The sequence below is a fragment of the Oncorhynchus masou genome, chromosome 19 (assembly GCF_036934945.1).
Source record: "Oncorhynchus masou masou isolate Uvic2021 chromosome 19, UVic_Omas_1.1, whole genome shotgun sequence".
Taxonomy (NCBI): Eukaryota; Metazoa; Chordata; class Actinopteri; order Salmoniformes; family Salmonidae; genus Oncorhynchus; species Oncorhynchus masou.
Window position 1 is genome coordinate 31,736,464 of NC_088230.1, and position 19,102 is coordinate 31,755,565.

Consider the following 19,102-nt stretch of genomic DNA (forward strand, 5'->3'; position numbering starts at 1 on the left):
ATGTACAGTATATACCTTCTCAACAAGGGGAAGGGGTCTGAATACTTTCCCAATGCCCTGTATCTATGTACAGTATATACCTTCTCAACAAGGGGAAGGGGTCTGAATACTTTCCCAATGCCCTGTATCTATGTACAGTATATACCTTCTCAACAAGGGGAAGGGGTCTGAATACTTTCCCAATGCCCTGTATCTATGTACAGTATATACCTTCTCAACAAGGGGAAGGGGTCTGAATACTTTCCCAATGCCCTGTATCTATGTACAGTATATACCTTCTCAACAAGGGGAAGGGGTCTGAATACTTTCCCAATGCCCTGTATCTATGTACAGTATATACCTTCTCAACAAGGGGAAGGGGTCTGAATACTATCCGAATGCCCTGTATCTATGTACAGTATATACCTTCTCAACAAGGGGAAGGGGTCTGAATACTTTCCCAATGCCCTGTATCTATGTACAGTATATACCTTCTCAACAAGGGGAAGATTACCAACAGTTCATCTTAATCCTCAATCATTTATTTTTCCTGTAGCCGACTTAACCTTCAAAAACCTCCAAGGCCAAATTTAGCACCACCTTACCTTCTTATGGTACGGTAACAGCAGGCCGCCATTTAAAAGCTTGCCATTTAATCCACGCCTCCTATTCCCCACGCTCCCCTACGCCATCCCTCCATCCCCCCTCCATCACCCCTACTGACCTACACTGTGATCACATTCATATTTGAGGCCCCGACAGCAGCGGAGTGAGTGATGTCCTCATATGTTGAACATCTGTCAGTTAGTTGCGTATGAGTGTCGCGTCAACGGTAGCGTCTGTCAGTTAGTTTCGTATGCAGAGTGCGTCAACAGTAGCATTAGCTCTCTCCGCCATTCATCCCTGGTTCCATATTCTGCCTCTCCAAGAATCCATCCTATTAAAGTGTCTCTGAATCATTTGAAATGTGAGCTGGGGGAGAATTAGAGGACTCTTGATGAATACTTGGGTGTGGGTAATTCACGCACACATGCAAGGGCATACAGTCGTGGCCAAAAGTTTTGAGAATCACACAAATATTCATTTCCACAACGTTTGCTGCTTCAGTTTCTTTAGATATTTTTGTCAGATGTTACTATGGAATACTGAAGTATAATTACAAGCATTTCATCATCATTTTTCATCAAGTGTCAAAGGCTTTTATTGACAATTACAGGAAGGTGATGCAAAGAGTCAATATTTGCAGTGTTGACCCTTCTTTTTCAAGACCTCTGCAATCTGCCCTGACATGCTGTCAATTAACTTCTGGGCCACATCCTGACTGATGGCAGCCCATTCTTGCATAATCAATGCTTGGTGTTTGTCAGAACTGGTGGGTTTTTGTTTGTCCACCCGCCTCTTGAGGATTGACCACAAGTTCTCAAGGGATTAAGGTCTGGGGAGTTTCCTGGCCATGGACCCAAAATATCAATGTTTTGTTCCCCGAGCCACTTAGTTATCACTTTTGCCTTATGGCAAGGTGCTCCATCATGCTGGAAAAGGTATTGTTCGTCACCAAACTGTTCCTGGGTGGTTGGGAGAAGTTGCTCTCAGAGGATGTGTTGATAACATTCTTTATTCATAGCTGTGTTCTTAGGCAAAATTGTGAGTGAGCCCACTCCTTTGGCTGAGAAGCAACCCCACACATGAATGGTCTCAGGATGCTTTACTGTTGGCATGACACAGGACTGATGGTAGCGCTCACCTTGTCTTCTCCGGACAAGCTTTTTTCCGGATGCCCCAAACAATCGGAAAGGGAATTCATCAGAGACAATGACTTTACCCCAGTCCTCAGCAGTCCAATCCATGTACCTTTAGCAGAATAGCCATCTGCCCCTGATGTTTTTCCTGGAGAGAAGTGGCTTCTTTGCTGCCCTTCTTGATACCAGGCCATCCTCCAAAAGTCTTCGCGTGCAGATGCACACACACTTACCTGCTGCCATTCCTGAGCAAGCTCTGTACTGGTGGTGCCCCAATCCCGCAGCTGTATCAACTTTGGGAGACAGTCCTGGCGCTTGCTGGACTTTCTTGGGCGCCCTGAAGCCTTCTTCACAACAATGGAACCGCTCTCCTTGAAGTTCTTGATGATCCGATAAATGGTTGATTTAGGTGCAATCTTACTGGCAGCAATATCCTTGCCTGTGAAGCCCTTTTTTTGCAAAGCAATGATGACGGCACGTGTTTCCTTGCAGGTAAACATGATTGACAGAGGAAGAACAATGATTCCAAGCACCACCATCCTTTTGAAGCTTCCAGTCTGTTATTCGAACTCAATCAGCATGACAGAGTGATCTCCAACCTTGTCCTCGTCAACACACACCTGTGTTAACGAGAGAATCCCTGACATAATGTCAGCTGATCCTTTTGTGGCAGGGCTGAAATGCAGTTGAAATGTTTTTGGGGGATTTAGATCATTTGCATGGCAAAGAGGGAATTTGCAACAACTTGCAATTCATCTGATCACTCTTCATACCATTCTGGAGTATATACAAACTTCCATCATACGAACTGAGGCAGCAGACTTTGTGAAAATTAATATTTGTGTCATTCTCAAAACTTTTGGCCATGACTCTACACTCACTCACACACACACACACACACACACACACACACACACACACACACACACACACACACACACACACACACACACACACACACACACACACACACACACACACACACACACACACACACACACACACACAAACTTAGCAGGGCTCCTTTCTTTTCCCTACCTCCTTTAAGTAATCAGATTATGAAAACACTAACATGGTTTCAAGTTGTTTTTCATTAACGAAACAAAACACCCAGTAAGCATTCATCTTGTCGTGTGTGTGTGTGTGTGTGTGTGTGTGTGTGTGTGTGTGTGTGTGTGTGTACAGTCGCGGTCAAAAGTTTTGAGAATGACACAAATATTAATTCATATTAATTTAAAAGTCTGCTGCCTCAGTGTGTGTGTGGTAGCTGACTAGGCCCTTGTAGTATCGTGCTGTGGGATAGGAAGGGAGAGGGGGGGACACAGCAGTGTTGTGCTGTGGGATAGGAGGGGAGAGGGGGGGACACAGCAGTGTTGTGCTGTGGGATAGGAAGGGAGAGGGGGGGACACAGCAGTGTTGTGCTGTGGGATAGGAGGGGAGAGGGGGGGACACAGCAGTGTTGTGCTGTGGGATAGGAGGGGAGAGGGGGGACACAGCAGTGTCATGCTGTGGGATAGGAGGGAGAGGGGGGACACAGCAGTGTTGTGCTGTGGGATAGGAAGGGAGAGGGGGGACACAGCAGTGTTGTGCTGTGGGATAGGAAGGGAGAGGGGGGGACACAGCAGTGTCGTGCTGTGGGATAGGAGGGGAGAGGTGGGGACACAGCAGTATCGTGCTGTGGGATAGGAGGGGAGAGGTGGGGACACAGCAGTATCGTGCTGTGGGATAGGAGGGGAGAGGGGGGGGACACAGCAGTGTTGTGCTGTGGGATAGGAGGGGAGAGGGGGGGACACAGCAGTGTTGTGCTGTGGGATAGGAGGGGAGAGGGGGACACAGCAGTGTTGTGCTGTGGGATAGGAGGGGGAGAGGGGGGGACACAGCAGTGTCGTGCTGTGGGATAGGAGGGAGAGGGGGGGACACAGCAGTGTTGTGCTGTGGGATAGGTGGGGAGAGGGGGGGGACACAGCAGTGTCGTGCTGTGGGATAGGAGGGGAGAGGTGGGGACACAGCAGTATCGTGCTGTGGGATAGGAGGGGAGAGGGGGGGACACAGCAGTGTTGTGCTGTGGGATAGGAGGGGAGAGGGGGGGACACAGCAGTGTCGTGCTGTGGGATAGGAGGGAGAGGGGGAGGACACAGCAGTATCGTGCTGTGGGATAGGAGGGGAGAGGGGGGGGACACAGCAGTGTCGTGCTGTGGGATAGGAGGGGAGAGGAGGGGACACAGCAGTGTTGTGCTGTGGGATAGGAGGGGAGGGGGGGGACACAGCAGTGTCGTGCTGTGGGATAGGAGGGGAGAGGGGGACACACAGCAGTGTCGTGCTGTGGGATAGGAGGGGAGAGGCGGGGACACAGCAGTTCTACTCTGGAGCGATTACTCTTCCTTTGATCACTGAGGCTCCCGCTGTGTCTTAATACGCTGCGATAATTCCAGCGTTCTCCCACAGTCTGCGGATTTGGGGAGTTGTGCTCATCTTGGCACATGGATATGGACACGTGCATAAGTGCACACACACACACACACACACACACACACACACACACACACACACACACACACACACACACACACACACACACACACACACACACACACACACACACACACACACACACATCTAACGCACTCTCTCTCACTCTATCTCACACACACACACACACACGCTCTGGTAATTTTTCAGAATCAACGGGAGCCCTGCTACTCCGGGACACAAAGCCCTGTGGTCCTGCTACTCCGGGACACAAAGCCCTGTGGTCCTGCTACTCCGGGACACAAAGCCCTGTGGTCCTGCTACTCCGGGACACAAAGCCCTGTGGTCCTGCTACTCCGGGACACAAAGCCCTGTGGTCCTGCTACTCCGGGACACAAAGCCCTGTGGCCCTGCCACTCCAGAACACAAAGCCCTGTGGCCCTGCTATTCCAGAACACAAAGCCATGTGGCCCTGCTACTCCAGAACACAAAGCCCTGTGGCCCTGCTACTCCAGAACACAAAGCCCTGTGGCCCTGCTACTCCGGAACACAAAGCCCTGTGGCCCTGCTACTCCGGAACACAAAGCCCTGTGGCCCTGCCACTCCGGAACACAAAGCCCTGTGGCCCTGCCACTCCGGAACACAAAGCCCTGTGGCCATGTTACTCCAAAACACAAAGCCCTGTGGCCCTGCCACTCCGGAACACAAAGCCCTGTGGCCCTGCTACTCCGTAACACAAAGCCCTGTGGCCCTGCCACTCCGGAACACAAAGCCCTGTGGCCCTGCCACTCCGTAACACAAAGCCATGTGGCCCTGCTACTCCGGAACACAAAGCCCTGTGGCCCTGCTACTCCGGAACACAAAGCCCTGTGGCCCTGCCACTCCGGAACACAAAGCCCTGTGGCCCTGCCACTCCGGAACACAAAGCCCTGTGGCCATGTTACTCCAAAACACAAAGCCCTGTGGCCCTGCCACTCCGGAACACAAAGCCCTGTGGCCCTGCCACTCCGTAACACAAAGCCCTGTGGCCCTGCTACTCCGGAACACAAAGCCCTGTGTCGCCAACACCTTACGGCGTTGTAATGCTAGAGAACGAGATGCTAATTCTGTAGCCTGTCTCCCAGATACTGTGAGGATTAGCATTTAATAGGATGAAGGAGGGGTGTTTCTATGAAAACACCATGACAGGTTATGCTCATAAGATAAGCAGGCCCCCAAGTTGAGCCCTGTTCCCACCATTGCTTGTTAAAACTACACTGTAATGGAAAACTGTCATTTATACGCACATTTTTTTTGGTATTATCAACATTAAAAAACTCTGAAATGTTTTACTGCAACATACTGTAAAGGATGGTGCATTGTGTTAAAATGGCTGTATTTCTAATGGTACTGTAGAATACAGAATACCGTACCACATCTTTGGAACCCAACACACCTTTTGACCAATTAGTGGAGGCATGGTATTGTTGTTTCTGGTTCATTAACACATTTTGAGGCTACAGTTGTTGCACCCGTGAGTGAGTGGTTATAGTGCCTTATTCATTTGAAATGTTTAGGGGACAGATTGGAGTGGCAGCAAGTCTTAAGCCTTAAATGGTTGAGTATTTTGGTCTGTTTCTCCTTTAGTCACTGCCAGTTTGGAAGCATTTGTCAAGGCCTCTAGAAGTGCAAGTGAAATAAAACACCAAACGTTCATTAATATTCTGTAATGTCTAAACACTGCCAGTAGGCTTGCACCAACCCATTGTAATTACAGTAAAATACTATGAAATACAAACCCCTCTCCTCAATGCATTTCATTCATCCATTCATTAATTCATTACTTCCGATTACGGTAGCATTGACTTTTTTTTTCACAGTATAATAATTTTACTGTATTGTACTGTGTGTCATTACACTATCATATTTATTTTACAGTAGATGTACTGTAATATTAAATACATAATTTTGCTTGTCACCCAGCCTGTAAATTCATGGTAACCCTTTTACAGTGTAGCCACTGAACATTGACTAGCCTTTGAATTAAGATGAGATTAAATAAGATCAAATAGGATTAAAATGTTATTGATCGCCATGCAGGAAATGTGTCTGCAATATTAAAACATACAAATACAATACCAATACAGCTGAAACAGACACAACAACCATTATTCATTCATTTAACAAACCAATCTGATGCCCTTTTTCTTGAAAAACTAAATCTGATCTTCTAACATTTTTCTAACAAAATCACCATCGCAAAGCATACTATGTAATATATAGGCACTGAACAATACCTAGTCTTTAAATTAATTCATTTCAAAACGAATTAATTCACTTTGTGGTTTTATTTATTTATATAGTTTCTCAGATCTTCTGTCCTTTTTGTCCCCTCCAGGCTCTCCATACCGGGACAAGATCACCATAGCGATCCTGCAGCTGCAGGAAGAAGGGAAGTTGCACATGATGAAGGAGAAGTGGTGGAGGGGGAACGGTTGTCCGGAGGATGAGAAAAATAAGGAGGCTAGCGCTCTGGGGGTGCAGAACATCGGGGGTATCTTCATCGTGCTGGCTGCAGGGCTGGTGCTGTCTGTGTTTGTGGCCGTCGGAGAGGTCCTGTACAAGTCTAAACAGAACGCAGAACTGGAGAAGGTGAGGTTTATAGGCTTCGTAGAGATTTATATCACTTTAAACGAATGTACTGTTAAACCAAAGTTTATTTGGAATTTACGGTAACAGTAAATTAACAGTAACTTACAGGTAACAGGCTGCCAGTAAGTTACCGTAAAAACATGATTTTCTTTTACAGTGTAGGTGTCATAGAACATTTATAAGGTCTTCTTAAAAACTGTGTACTGTGCCAGAAAGTATTCATACCCCTTTACTTATTCCACCTTTTGTTTTGTTACAGCCTGAATTCAAAATGGATTCAATATATTTATTTCTCACCCGTCTACACACCCCATAATGGCAAAGGGAAAACAGATTTTAAGAAATGTAAAGCAAATTTATTGAAAATAAAAAATGTAAATATCTCATTTACATAAGTATTCACACCCCTTAGTCAATAAATGTTACAATCACATTTGGCAGTGATTACAGCTGTGAGTCCTTCTGGGTAAATCTCTAAGAGCTTTGTACACCTGGATTGTACAATATTTGCACATTATTATTTTCAAAATTCTTCAAACTCTGTCAAATTGGTTGTTGATCATTGCTAGACAACATTTTCAGGTCTTGCCATAGATTTAAGCCAAAAAAAGATTTAAGTCAAAACTAAATCGGCCACTCAGGAACATTCACTGTCTTCTTGGAAGCAACTCCAGTGTAGATTTGTCCTGGTGTTTTGTGTTATTGTCCTGCTGAAAGGTGAATTCACCTCCCAGTGTCTGGTGGAAAGCAGACTGAACCAGGTTTTCCTTTAGGATTTTGCCTGTGCTTAGCTCTGTTCCATTTATTTTTTATCCTGAAAAACTCCCCAGTCTTTAACGATTACCAGCATACCCATAACATGATGCCACCACCGCTATGCTTGATAATATGGATAGTGGTACTCAGTAATGTGTTGAATTGGATTTGCCCCAAACATTCAGTACAAAATGTTAATAGCTTTGTTTTGCTGTACAGGATTCCTTCTTTTCACTCTGTCAATTAGGTTAGTATTATGAAGTAACTACAGGGTTGTTGAGCCATCCTCAGTTTTATCCTATCACGGCCATTAAACTCTGTAACTGTTTTAAAGTCACAATTAGCCTCAAGGTGAAATCCCTGAGCGGTTTCCTTTCTCTCCGGCAACTGAGTTAGGAAGGACGCCTGTATCTTTGTAGTGACTGGGTGTATTGATACACCATCCAAAGCCTAATTAATAACTTCACCATGCTCAAAGGGATAATCGGATGGCTTTCTTTGCGAGGCATTGTAAGGCACCTTCCTGGTCTTTATGGTTGAATCTGTATTTGAAATTCACTGCTCGACTGAGGGACCTTACATATAATTGTATGTGTGGGGTGCAGAGATGTTAATTAAACACAATTGTTGCACACACAGTGAGTCCATGCAACTTATTATGTGACTTGGTAGGCACATTTTTACTCCTGAAGGTGTTTTACTTGCCATAACAAAGAGGTTGAATACTTATTCAATAAAGACATTCCAGCTTTTTAGTTTTAATTCATTTATAAACATTTCAAATAACATAATTCCACTATGACATTATGGGACATTGTGTGTAGGCCAGTGTCCCAATTTTTTGTGTGCAATTGAATCCATTTTAAATTCAGGCTGTAACACAACAAAATGTGGAACAAGTCCAGAGGTGTGAATGCTTTCTGGAGCCACTGTAGATGCCTCCAAAACCATGTACAAGCTAACTCATACCAGACGACGTAAAGGCTGATAATAAAGGTATTCCCAGCTGGTTCACAGCCCTTTATAAAGTAGCATGGCATTTTCTTGTAAATGACTTGTGTAGTGTATAGTATAGTGTACAGTATAGCGTAGTATAGTATAGTGTGGTAGTATAGTATAACAAAGTATTGTAGTGTGTTGTATAGTATAGTGTAGTAGTATAGTATATTGTGGTGTATAGTACAGTATAGTGTAGTATAGTATGTTGTAGTGTATAATATAGTGTGGTATAGCATAGTATAGTATAGTGCAGTAGTATAGTGTAGTGTATAGTATAGTGTAGAATTGCGCAGTATAGTAGTAGTAGTATAGTATAGTGTAGTGTATAATATAGTGTAGTATAGTGTATTATAGTATAGTGAACTGTATAATGTAGTGTAGTAGTATAATAACATTAAGTAGTATAGTATAGTGTAGTATATGTAGCATAATATAGTATAGTGTGTTATAGTACACCTCCACCTTATAGTGCACCTCCGCCACTCGTTCGCGTCATCATGCCATTGTTATGAATGTTCTCAAGCCGCCCTCTACCTGGTGGCGCCATGTGGAGCTCTACAGTCCAGTCATTATGGACGGCAGCTAACGATTGTTTAGTCTAAAGTACACTACAGTGCCTGGAAATACGACGACACTGCTAAAATAATCAAATGTTTAGCAGGAAACAACTTTGCCAGCATTATCATGTCATCAAATTTACTTTAGACAAGGTAATGTTGTCATTAGTCAGCGAAGGTTTTTTTAAATAGATAGCATTGCTAACGAGTGTCCTCCCCTCAATCTTAGCTAACAATCTAACGTTATACTGCATTTAAAGTCAATCTGGCATGATCAAAATGATAAGGTTTTCCTATTAATTTTTTGCCTCCTTTTGAATGCATTGTATTTCCAAGCCACTGTAATGCACTCTTGATAAAAACATCATCAGCGCTCGATGCATTGAGTAGAATGCACAGTTGGGCATTAGTCCAAAACGAACGTTCGAAACATTATTCTGACAAAACATGCAACCCATGAATAGTGTAGTGTAGTGTATACTACCATTCAAACGTTTGGGCTCACTTACAAATGTCCTTGTTTTTGAAAGAAAAGTACATTTTTGTCCATTAAAATAACATCAAGTTGATCAGAAATACAGTGTAGACATTGTTAATGTTGTAAATGACTATTGCAGCTGGAAAAGGCTGATTTTTAATGGAATATCTACATAGGCCCATTATCAGCAACCATCAGTCCTGTGTTCCAATGGCACGTTGTGTTAGCTAATCCAAGTTTATCATTTTAAAAGGCTAATTGATCATCAGCAAACCCTTTTGCAATTATGTTAGCACAGCTGAAAACTGTTGTTCGGGGCAGATTTGCAAAGAAAAGGCCAGACTGGAACTCTGCCTAGAAGGCCAGCATCCCGGAGTCACCTCTTCACTGTTGATGTTGAGACTGGTGTTTTGCGGATACTATTTCATGAAACTGCCAGTTGAGGACTTGTGATGCATCTGTTTCTCAAACTAGAGATTCTAATGTACTTGCCCTCTTGTTCAGTTGTACACCGGGGCCTCCCACTCCTCTATCTATTCTGGTTAGAGTCAGTTTGCACTGTTATGTGAAAGGAGTAGTACACAACATTGTATGAGATCTTCAATTTCTTGTCAATTTCTCGCATGGAATAGACCGTCATTTCCTCAGAACAAGAATAGACTGATGAGTTTCAGAAGAAAGTCCTTTGTTTCTGGCCATTTTGAGCCTGCAATCGAACACACAAATGCAGATGCCCCAGATACTCAACTAGTCTAAAGAAGGCCAGTTTTATTGCTTCTTTAATCAGAACAACAAAAAATTATAAACTTGGATTAGCTAACACAACGTTATAAGGTTATGATGTTATAAGGTTATGATGTTATAAGGTTATGATGTTATGATGTTATAAGGTTATGATGTTATAAGGTTATGATGTTATGATGTTATAAGGTTATGATGTTATAAGGTTATGATGTTATGATGTTATGATGTTATAAGGTTATGATGTTATAAGGTTATGATGTTATGATGTTATAAGGTTATGATGTTATAAGGTTATGATGTTATAATGTTATAAGGTTATGATGTTATGATGTAATGAGGTTATGATGTTATGATGTTGTGATGTTATAAGGTTATGATGTTATAAGTTTAAGATGTTATAAGGTTATGATGTTATGATGTTATGATGTTGTGATGTTATAAGGTTATGATGTTGTGATGTTGTGATGTTATGATGTTATAAGGTTATGATGTTATGATGTTATAAGGTTATGATGTTATGATGTTATAAGGTTATAAGGTTATGATGTTATAAGGTTATGATGTTATAAGGTTATGATGTTATGATGTTATAAGGTTATGATGTTATAAGGTTATGATGTTATAAGGTTATGATGTTATGATGTTATAAGGTTATGATGTTATAAGGTTGTGATGTTATGATGTTATAAGGTTATGATGTTATAAGGTTATGATGTTATGATGTTATAAGGTTATAAGGTTATGATGTTATAAGGTTATGATGTTATAAGGTTATGATGTTATGATGTTATGATGTTGTGATGTTATAAGGTTATGATGTTATAAGTTTAAGATGTTATAAGGTTATGATGTTATGATGTTATGATGTTGTGATGTTATAAGGTTATGATGCTATGATGTTGTGATGTTGTGATGTTATAAGGTTATGATGTTATGATGTTATAAGGTTATGATGTTATAAGGTTATGATGTTATAAGGTTATGATGTTATGTTGTTAAAATGTTATGATGTTGTGATGTAATGAGGTTATGATGTTATGATGTTGTGATGTTATAAGGTTATGATGTTATAAGTTTAAGATGTTATAAGGTTATGATGTTATGATGTTATGATGTTGTGATGTTATAAGGTTATGATGTTGTGATGTTGTGATGTTATGATGTTATAAGGTTATGATGTTATGATGTTATAAGGTTATGATGTTATGATGTTATAAGGTTATAAGGTTATGATGTTATAAGGTTATGATGTTATAAGGTTATGATGTTATGATGTTATAAGGTTATGATGTTATAAGGTTATGATGTTATAAGGTTATGATGTTATGATGTTATAAGGTTATGATGTTATAAGGTTGTGATGTTATGATGTTATAAGGTTATGATGTTATAAGGTTATGATGTTATGATGTTATAAGGTTATAAGGTTATGATGTTATAAGGTTATGATGTTATAAGGTTATGATGTTATGATGTTATGATGTTGTGATGTTATAAGGTTATGATGTTATAAGTTTAAGATGTTATAAGGTTATGATGTTATGATGTTATGATGTTGTGATGTTATAAGGTTATGATGCTATGATGTTGTGATGTTGTGATGTTATAAGGTTATGATGTTATGATGTTATAAGGTTATGATGTTATAAGGTTATGATGTTATAAGGTTATGATGTTATGTTGTTAAAAGGTTATGATGTTATGATGTTGTGATGTTGTGATGTTGTGATGTTGTGATGTTGTGATGTTATGATGTTATAAGGTTATGATGTTATGATGTTAAGGTTATGATGTTATGATGTTGTGATGTTATAAGGTTATGATGTTATGATGTTGTGATGTTATAAGGTTATGATGTTATGATGTTGTGATGTTGTGATGTTATGATGTTGTGATGTTATAAGGTTATGATGTTATGATGTTATAAGGTTATGATGTTATAAGGTTATGATGTTATGTTATGATGTTATAAGGTTATGATGTTATGTTGTTAAAAGGTTATGATGTTATGATGTTGTGATGTTGTGATGTTGTGATGTTATAAGGTTATGATGTTATGATGTTATAAGGTTATGATGTTATGTTATGATGTTATAAGGTTGTGATGTTATGTTATGATGTTATAAGGTTATGATGTTATAAGGTTATATGATGTTATAAGGTTATGATGTTATAAGGTTATGATGTTATAAGGTTATGATGTTATAAGTTTAAGATGTTATAAGGTTATGATGTTATGATGTTATGATGTTGTGATGTTATAAGGTTATGATGTTATGATGTTATAAGGTTATGATGTTATAAGGTTATGATGTTATGTTATGATGTTATAAGGTTATGATGTTATGTTGTTAAAAGGTTATGATGTTATGATGTTGTGATGTTGTGATGTTATGATGTTATAAGGTTATGATGTTATGATGTTATGAGGTTATGATGTTATGATGTTGTGATGTTATAAGGTTATGATGTTATAAGTTTAAGATGTTATAAGGTTATGATGTTATGATGTTATGATGTTGTGATGTTATAAGGTTATGATGTTATGATGTTGTGATGTTGTGATGTTATGATGTTGTGATGTTATAAGGTTATGATGTTATGATGTTATAAGGTTATGATGTTATGATGTTGTGATGTTATAAGGTTATGATGTTATAAGTTTAAGATGTTATAAGGTTATGATGTTATGATGTTATGATGTTGTGATGTTATAAGGTTATGATGTTATGATGTTGTGATGTTATGATGTTGTGATGTTATAAGGTTATGATGTTATGATGTTATAAGGTTATGATGTTATAAGGTTATGATGTTATGTTATGATGTTATAAGGTTATGATGTTATGTTGTTAAAAGGTTATGATGTTATGATGTTGTGATGTTGTGATGTTGTGATGTTATGATGTTATAAGGTTATGATGTTATAAGGTTATGATGTTATGTTATGATGTTATAAGGTTGTGATGTTATGTTATGATGTTATAAGGTTATGATGTTATGATGTTATAAGGTTATATGATGTTATAAGGTTATGATGTTATAAGGTTATGATGTTATAAGGTTATGATGTTATAAGGTTATGATGTTATGATGTTGTGATGTTATAAGGTTATGATGTTATAAGGTTGCGAAGTTATGCGGTTACAATGTTATGTTATGAGGTTACAATGTTATAAGAAATGTTATGTCCTCCAGACCACCAAGGTGGTGGTAAAAGCACACTTTTCTCATGTTCTCTCACCCTCTTTTCTCATGTTCTCTCTCCCTCTTTTCTCATGTTCTTTCACCCTCTTTTCTCATGTTCTCTCACCCTCTTTTCTCATGTTCTCTCACCCTCTTTTCTCATGTTCTTTCACCCTCTTTTCTCATGTTCTTTCACCCTCTTTTCTCATGTTCTTTCACCCTCTTTTCTCATGTTCTCATTCTGTCCTTCACATCCCTCTCCCCTTCTTCACTTCCCACCCTGTCTCCTTGCCAGCTTCCTTTCTCCCCTATTCACCTCCCTCTACCCCGTCCTCTCACTATTCACCTCCCTCTACCCCGTCCTCTCACTATTCACCTCCCTCTTTCCCATCCTCTCACTATTCACCTCCCTCTACCCCGTCCTCTCACTATTCACCTCCCTCTACCCCGTCCTCTCACTATTCACCTCCCTCTTTCCCGTCCTCTCACTATTCACCTCCCTCTACCCCATCCTCTCACTATTCACCTCCCTCTACCCCATCCTCTCACTATTCACCTCCCTCATCCCATCCTCTCACTATTCATCTCCCTCTACCCCATCCTCTCACTATTCACCTCCCTCTACCCCATCCTCTCACTATTCACCTCCCTCATCCCATCCTCTCACTATTCATCTCCCTCTACCCCATCCTCTCACTATTCACCTCCCTCTACCCCATCCTCTCACTATTCACCTCCCTCATCCCATCCTCTCACTATTCATCTCCCTCTACCCCATCCTCTCACTATTCACCTCCCTCTACCCCATCCTCTCACTATTCACCTCCCTCTACCCCATCCTCTCACTATTCACCTCCCTCATCCCATCCTCTCACTATTCATCTCCCTCTACCCCATCCTCTCACTATTCACCTCCCTCATCCCCGTCCTCTCACTATTCACCTCCCTCATCCCCATCCTCTCCCTCTTCCTCGTCATCTCACTCTTCATCTCCCTCTACCCCGTCCTCTCGCTACCTCATCTTCTCTCCTCTGCCTCAACCTCTCTACAACTGTCCCCTCCCCTACCCCCATCCTCCTCCTCTCCCTCCCTCTCTTACTATCACCCTCTACCAGGGTAGTCTCAATGTATCAGTGGGTTAGACCATGGTACTGACAAACTCCAGTGTGGGTTTGATTCCTGCATGGACTACATAGACTGTGTCAGTTAATGTTGCCAGTTCTGTACGTATTTTACCCTCAACCCTCTTCCTCCCTCTCCCCCCCATCCCCCTCTCCAGCGTTCCTTCTGTAGTGTCATGGTGGATGAGTTGCGTGGTTCCCTGAAGTGCCAGCGGCGCCTCAAACAGAAGCCTCAGCCGCCGGTCATTGTTAAAACCGAGGAGGTCATCAACATGCACACGTTGAATGACAGGAGACTGCCGGGCAAGGAGACCATGGCGTGATGGGGTCAAAAGGTCAAGAGAAGGTCAAAAACACCCGTCAAGGTCAAATACACAGCCAGAGGATCTGGAGGGGTTGAATGAATGTTGACGCAATGTTAACGTAACCCGAAACTATATTGCATTTGCCCCCAGCTTTGGTAGTATGGTAGAGATGTTTCCTGTGGAAATGTAGACTGTCACCTCGCTGTGACCGACGCTTTGTGAAAAGAGACTTTTTGGAGGATTGTGGGGACAAGTTAGGATTGTGAGATGGATCTCAATGGGGATTAAAAGGGAAGAACTCAAAATGCAGGTCTGTTGAGGCTGTCTTCACAGTCAGTGACTCGACACACACACCTGTTCAGAGCGTCACACTACACCTTGAGACCATAACATCCCAAGAAATGAGCTGTTGTTTTTCTGTTGATGTCATTTACACTATTGTCAAATCTGTGTGTGTGTCCAGTCGATCAAAATGGATCTCACTACAGGTGATTATGATATGGAATGTTACAAAGTGCCAAATGTTGAATAAGAACTGTATAAAGAAAATAGAGAGGATAGACAGTTTCTAAAATATGTATTTATTTCATTTTAAATCATTGATGTTGATTGATCTCCCTAATACTCATTGTTTATCTTCTGTAATGCCTTCATTGTGACAAAGTTCGGCCATCATAAAGAACTGACATATTACTTTCAATGCCTCCACAAACATGCTATACAGTGTCAAAAATAACATTACAGTCTGCCATTTGGTGTCAATATCCACTGTTTAAAGGCAGGATTTCTACAACAACAAAAAATGTTCTTTTTGTATGCAGACAAAGTTTTGTAGTACTTTCTATCAGAGTAGCATTCTCTGTGGACTTCACATAGTGTATGTAGCAGGTGCCAAATTGGGTGCCAACTTGGGGTGTCAACTCCTAATTCTGTCTACTGGTGATTCAGGGCCCTCCCCCAGTCTGGGCCGTGTAGGGCCTTTCTCTCCTCCTCTGTCATAGGGCCACACTGTCTGCTCCATGGGGCCGTTCTACAGCTGCCTCCCCATCTCCCTACTAAACCTGGCGTACATAGCTACACAGTGGTTGTCTCAATAATTTGAACTCCTTTTCTCTATGACCACTGATATGGTAGGACTTGACAGGTGGGATCAATATGGTAAAAACCTATCCAGTCTTTTATCTCTCAATGGTCATGAAAGATGAAGGGTGTGCTCGTTCAGAGTAGGATGAAGTGGCCCCTAGATGCTGATAGTGGGTCACTTTTGCATTTTCCCACTAATGGTTAAAGAGCGGCTGAACTCACCAATTCCATGTTTCTCTGCTGCTAATTAAGAAAAACGAGATTTGAGTCTTGGGGTTGTTGTTCGATGTGGGTGTGTTATGTTCACTTTATCGTACCCTTGCAGTTACTGTTGTTTGTCCCTCTTGAGTCACGATAGCAACAATATAGCCACTAGCACTTCCTCAAAATAGTCCGAATTAATCTAAGATAAATCACGAAATGTGTCATGAATTTTGACGTTTTTGCAAAGGATTTATTTTCTTATTTTATATTACATCTTTCTAAGGTTTTGGTGCAGTATTTCAAAAGTTAAAAGATGTGCATGAAAAAGTCAGTGGACTGCAGACAGTATTGAGACAGCTGCTGCTGTCTGCGCTCAGGACTGATTTCTGAGAACACGTCTACAACTCATCAGCAAGCTGTTGAGCTATCATAAGTAAAGCACAAGCTGCTACACAGTGTTTATCAGTGCCCCAAATCACTTGCTAGATAAGTTCCCATCTCTGTGTGTCAATGAAGCTCGTTAGTAGTAGCAAGCAGGCACATAGAGCCGGCAGGCCACGATATCTAAATCAGCTTATCAAGCCGCTGGTGAGTGGTGACGTGCTTCGGTGTCGTTTAGTTTTTTACAACTTTCTCACTATCTATTACCACAGTGTGGGTCTGGCAGTCTGTTTATCTGGCAGTGTTTCATAGGGAATCACGTTACAAAACAGGTTGCGGCTGGACACAAGACTCTCGAGAATGGGTTTTAATATTGACAAGTGGCAGTTGAGATGCATGTGCGCATCATCTCAATTTCTTTTTTCAATAGACACTTGCAGACACTATGAAACACATCAGAAAACAGCCTTTAAAGGGCTTTGGGGCCAAGTCTTCTTTCAACATTGCTGATGTCTTGTCTTATGTGAACCAGTCCGAGGCTCTGCATAATGGACAGAGTTGTCTCACTGTCTGGAGGTTCACTCCGTGCATTCTCCCTAGGTGTTACCATCCTGTGTTAGTGGGAAAGTGGGCATTTAATCCAAACCAAACGCTGTTGTAATTTGTGACAACCTCAGTTACACAAATCTCACAAAATTCAGTTTTGGAATATACTGACCCAAATTATTCTACTTACACTTTTTAATCAAGTGGCACTGGAATAAATGTTTTTGACTAAAATCGATGCCGCACAGAGAAGTTGTTTTTTTGCGTTCAGTTGCCCTTTGAGGTTAGGATTGGGGAGGGGAAACTTCACCCCGGAGCGTCTCATTCCTAAAAGGTTCCATCACCAGAAAATAAAATGCAAAATACAAAGGTTGATGTTTCTGAAAATATTTGTGCTGTACAAGAATGAATGAAAGTAGGATTTATGAGTAATTTCAAGAAACCATTTAGAAACAATAGAGGGGGTTCCATGTGTTGTTTTTGTTCTACCAGTATTGCTTGTCATTTTCTACCTGCTAGATTCAGTGGTACAACGTGTAATGGTTGAATAATAATTGGAAGATTTATCAGAAAATATCCAATTGTATTTTCCCCCAAAAAATGAGGTAATAGAATTTATTTGACATTGATGCAAGGTTTTACAAAAAAATATATAACAAATAAAACTCATAACTATTCATTTGTTTTTGATACTATATTTATCTTTGTAAACTGTTTAACCTTTATTGTTGCTGTGTGTGTGTGTGTGTGTGTGTGTGTGTGTGTGTGTGTGTGTGTGTGTGTGTGTGTGTGTGTGTGTGTGTGTGTGTGTGTGTGTGTGTGTGTGTGTGTGTGTGTGTGTGTGTGTGTGTGCGTGCGCGTGCGCGAGTGTGTGTGTGTGTGTGTGTGTGTGTGTGTGCGTGCGCGAGTGTGTGGGCGTCCGTGCAAGATAGTTGAACATCAGACAATGTGTAGATTCTAAGTCCACACAATGGAGTCATTCTGAAAAACAAATCAAATCAAATTTTATTTGTCACATACACATGGTTAGCAGATGTTAATGCGAGTGTAGCGAAATGCTTGTGCTTCTAGTTCCGACAATGCAGTAATAACCAACAAGTAATCTAACTAACAATTCCTGCATGAATAACAAGAACATGTCTGTGTATTCTCTCATAGGTCCCCACTGTCTGTGTGTAGTGTGTGTGTGTGTGTGCGCATTGAACTCCTTGATAAAGCTTTCCTGTCCATGGGTCCCCACTGTGTGTGTGTGTGTGTGTGTGTGTGTGTGTGTGTGTGTGTGTGTGTGTGTGTGTGTGTGTGTGTGTGTGTGTGTGTGTGTGTGTGTGTGTGTGTGTGTGTGTGTGTGTGTGTGTGTGTGTGGAAATTTCGTGGAAATTTCAATACTGAGTGAGACTTAGACAATTATTCAAGCAATCATCTTTATTTAACATAGATGAATCATTGCAATAATGAAGCCGTCGACCGGCAACACTCTGAAGTGTGTGTTGCTGAGAGCTTAACATTTACAGAAATGCAGCGTTGTTTTTATAAGGAAAAGGGGATACATAATCAGTTGTCCAATTGAAATGTGTCTTCCATATTTAACCCCTGAATCAGAGGAGGTGCAGGGGGCTGCCTTAATCAACATCCACATAACTGCCTTGCTCAGGGGTAGAACAACAGATTTTTTACCTTGTCAGTTCAGAGATTCGATCCTGCAACCTTCCGGTTACTGGCTCAACACCCAACGCTCTAACCACCTTCCGCCCTTATATAGTATACCTAAAAATGCTTAATCATGGCTGGTTCCACCCCTCCCATGCAGACCAAGGGGCATCATAAGCTACTCTGGGTTCATCTCCTGGTCATCTGCCTCTGGTGTTGTTTTTAACCCCACCTTGTCTTGGTTTCCCAGATGCCAGGATTATTAGGAATACTGAGG

General features: G+C 41.3%; 1 protein-coding gene across 1 annotated transcript in view; it reads left to right on the forward strand.

Annotated features, from left to right (window-relative positions):
* LOC135505654 (glutamate receptor ionotropic, kainate 2-like) overlaps nucleotides 1-17,849 on the forward strand; it is a 149,770-nt gene extending 131,921 nt beyond the window's left edge. Inside the window, exons 18-19 of the mRNA XM_064924702.1 lie at nucleotides 6,565-6,818; nucleotides 14,818-17,849. Coding sequence (XP_064780774.1) covers nucleotides 6,565-6,818; nucleotides 14,818-14,982 — 419 coding nt within the window. The 3' untranslated portion in view covers nucleotides 14,983-17,849. The remainder of the gene's footprint in view (nucleotides 1-6,564; nucleotides 6,819-14,817) is intronic.
* The last annotated feature ends 1,253 nt before the right edge of the window (nucleotides 17,850-19,102 follow it).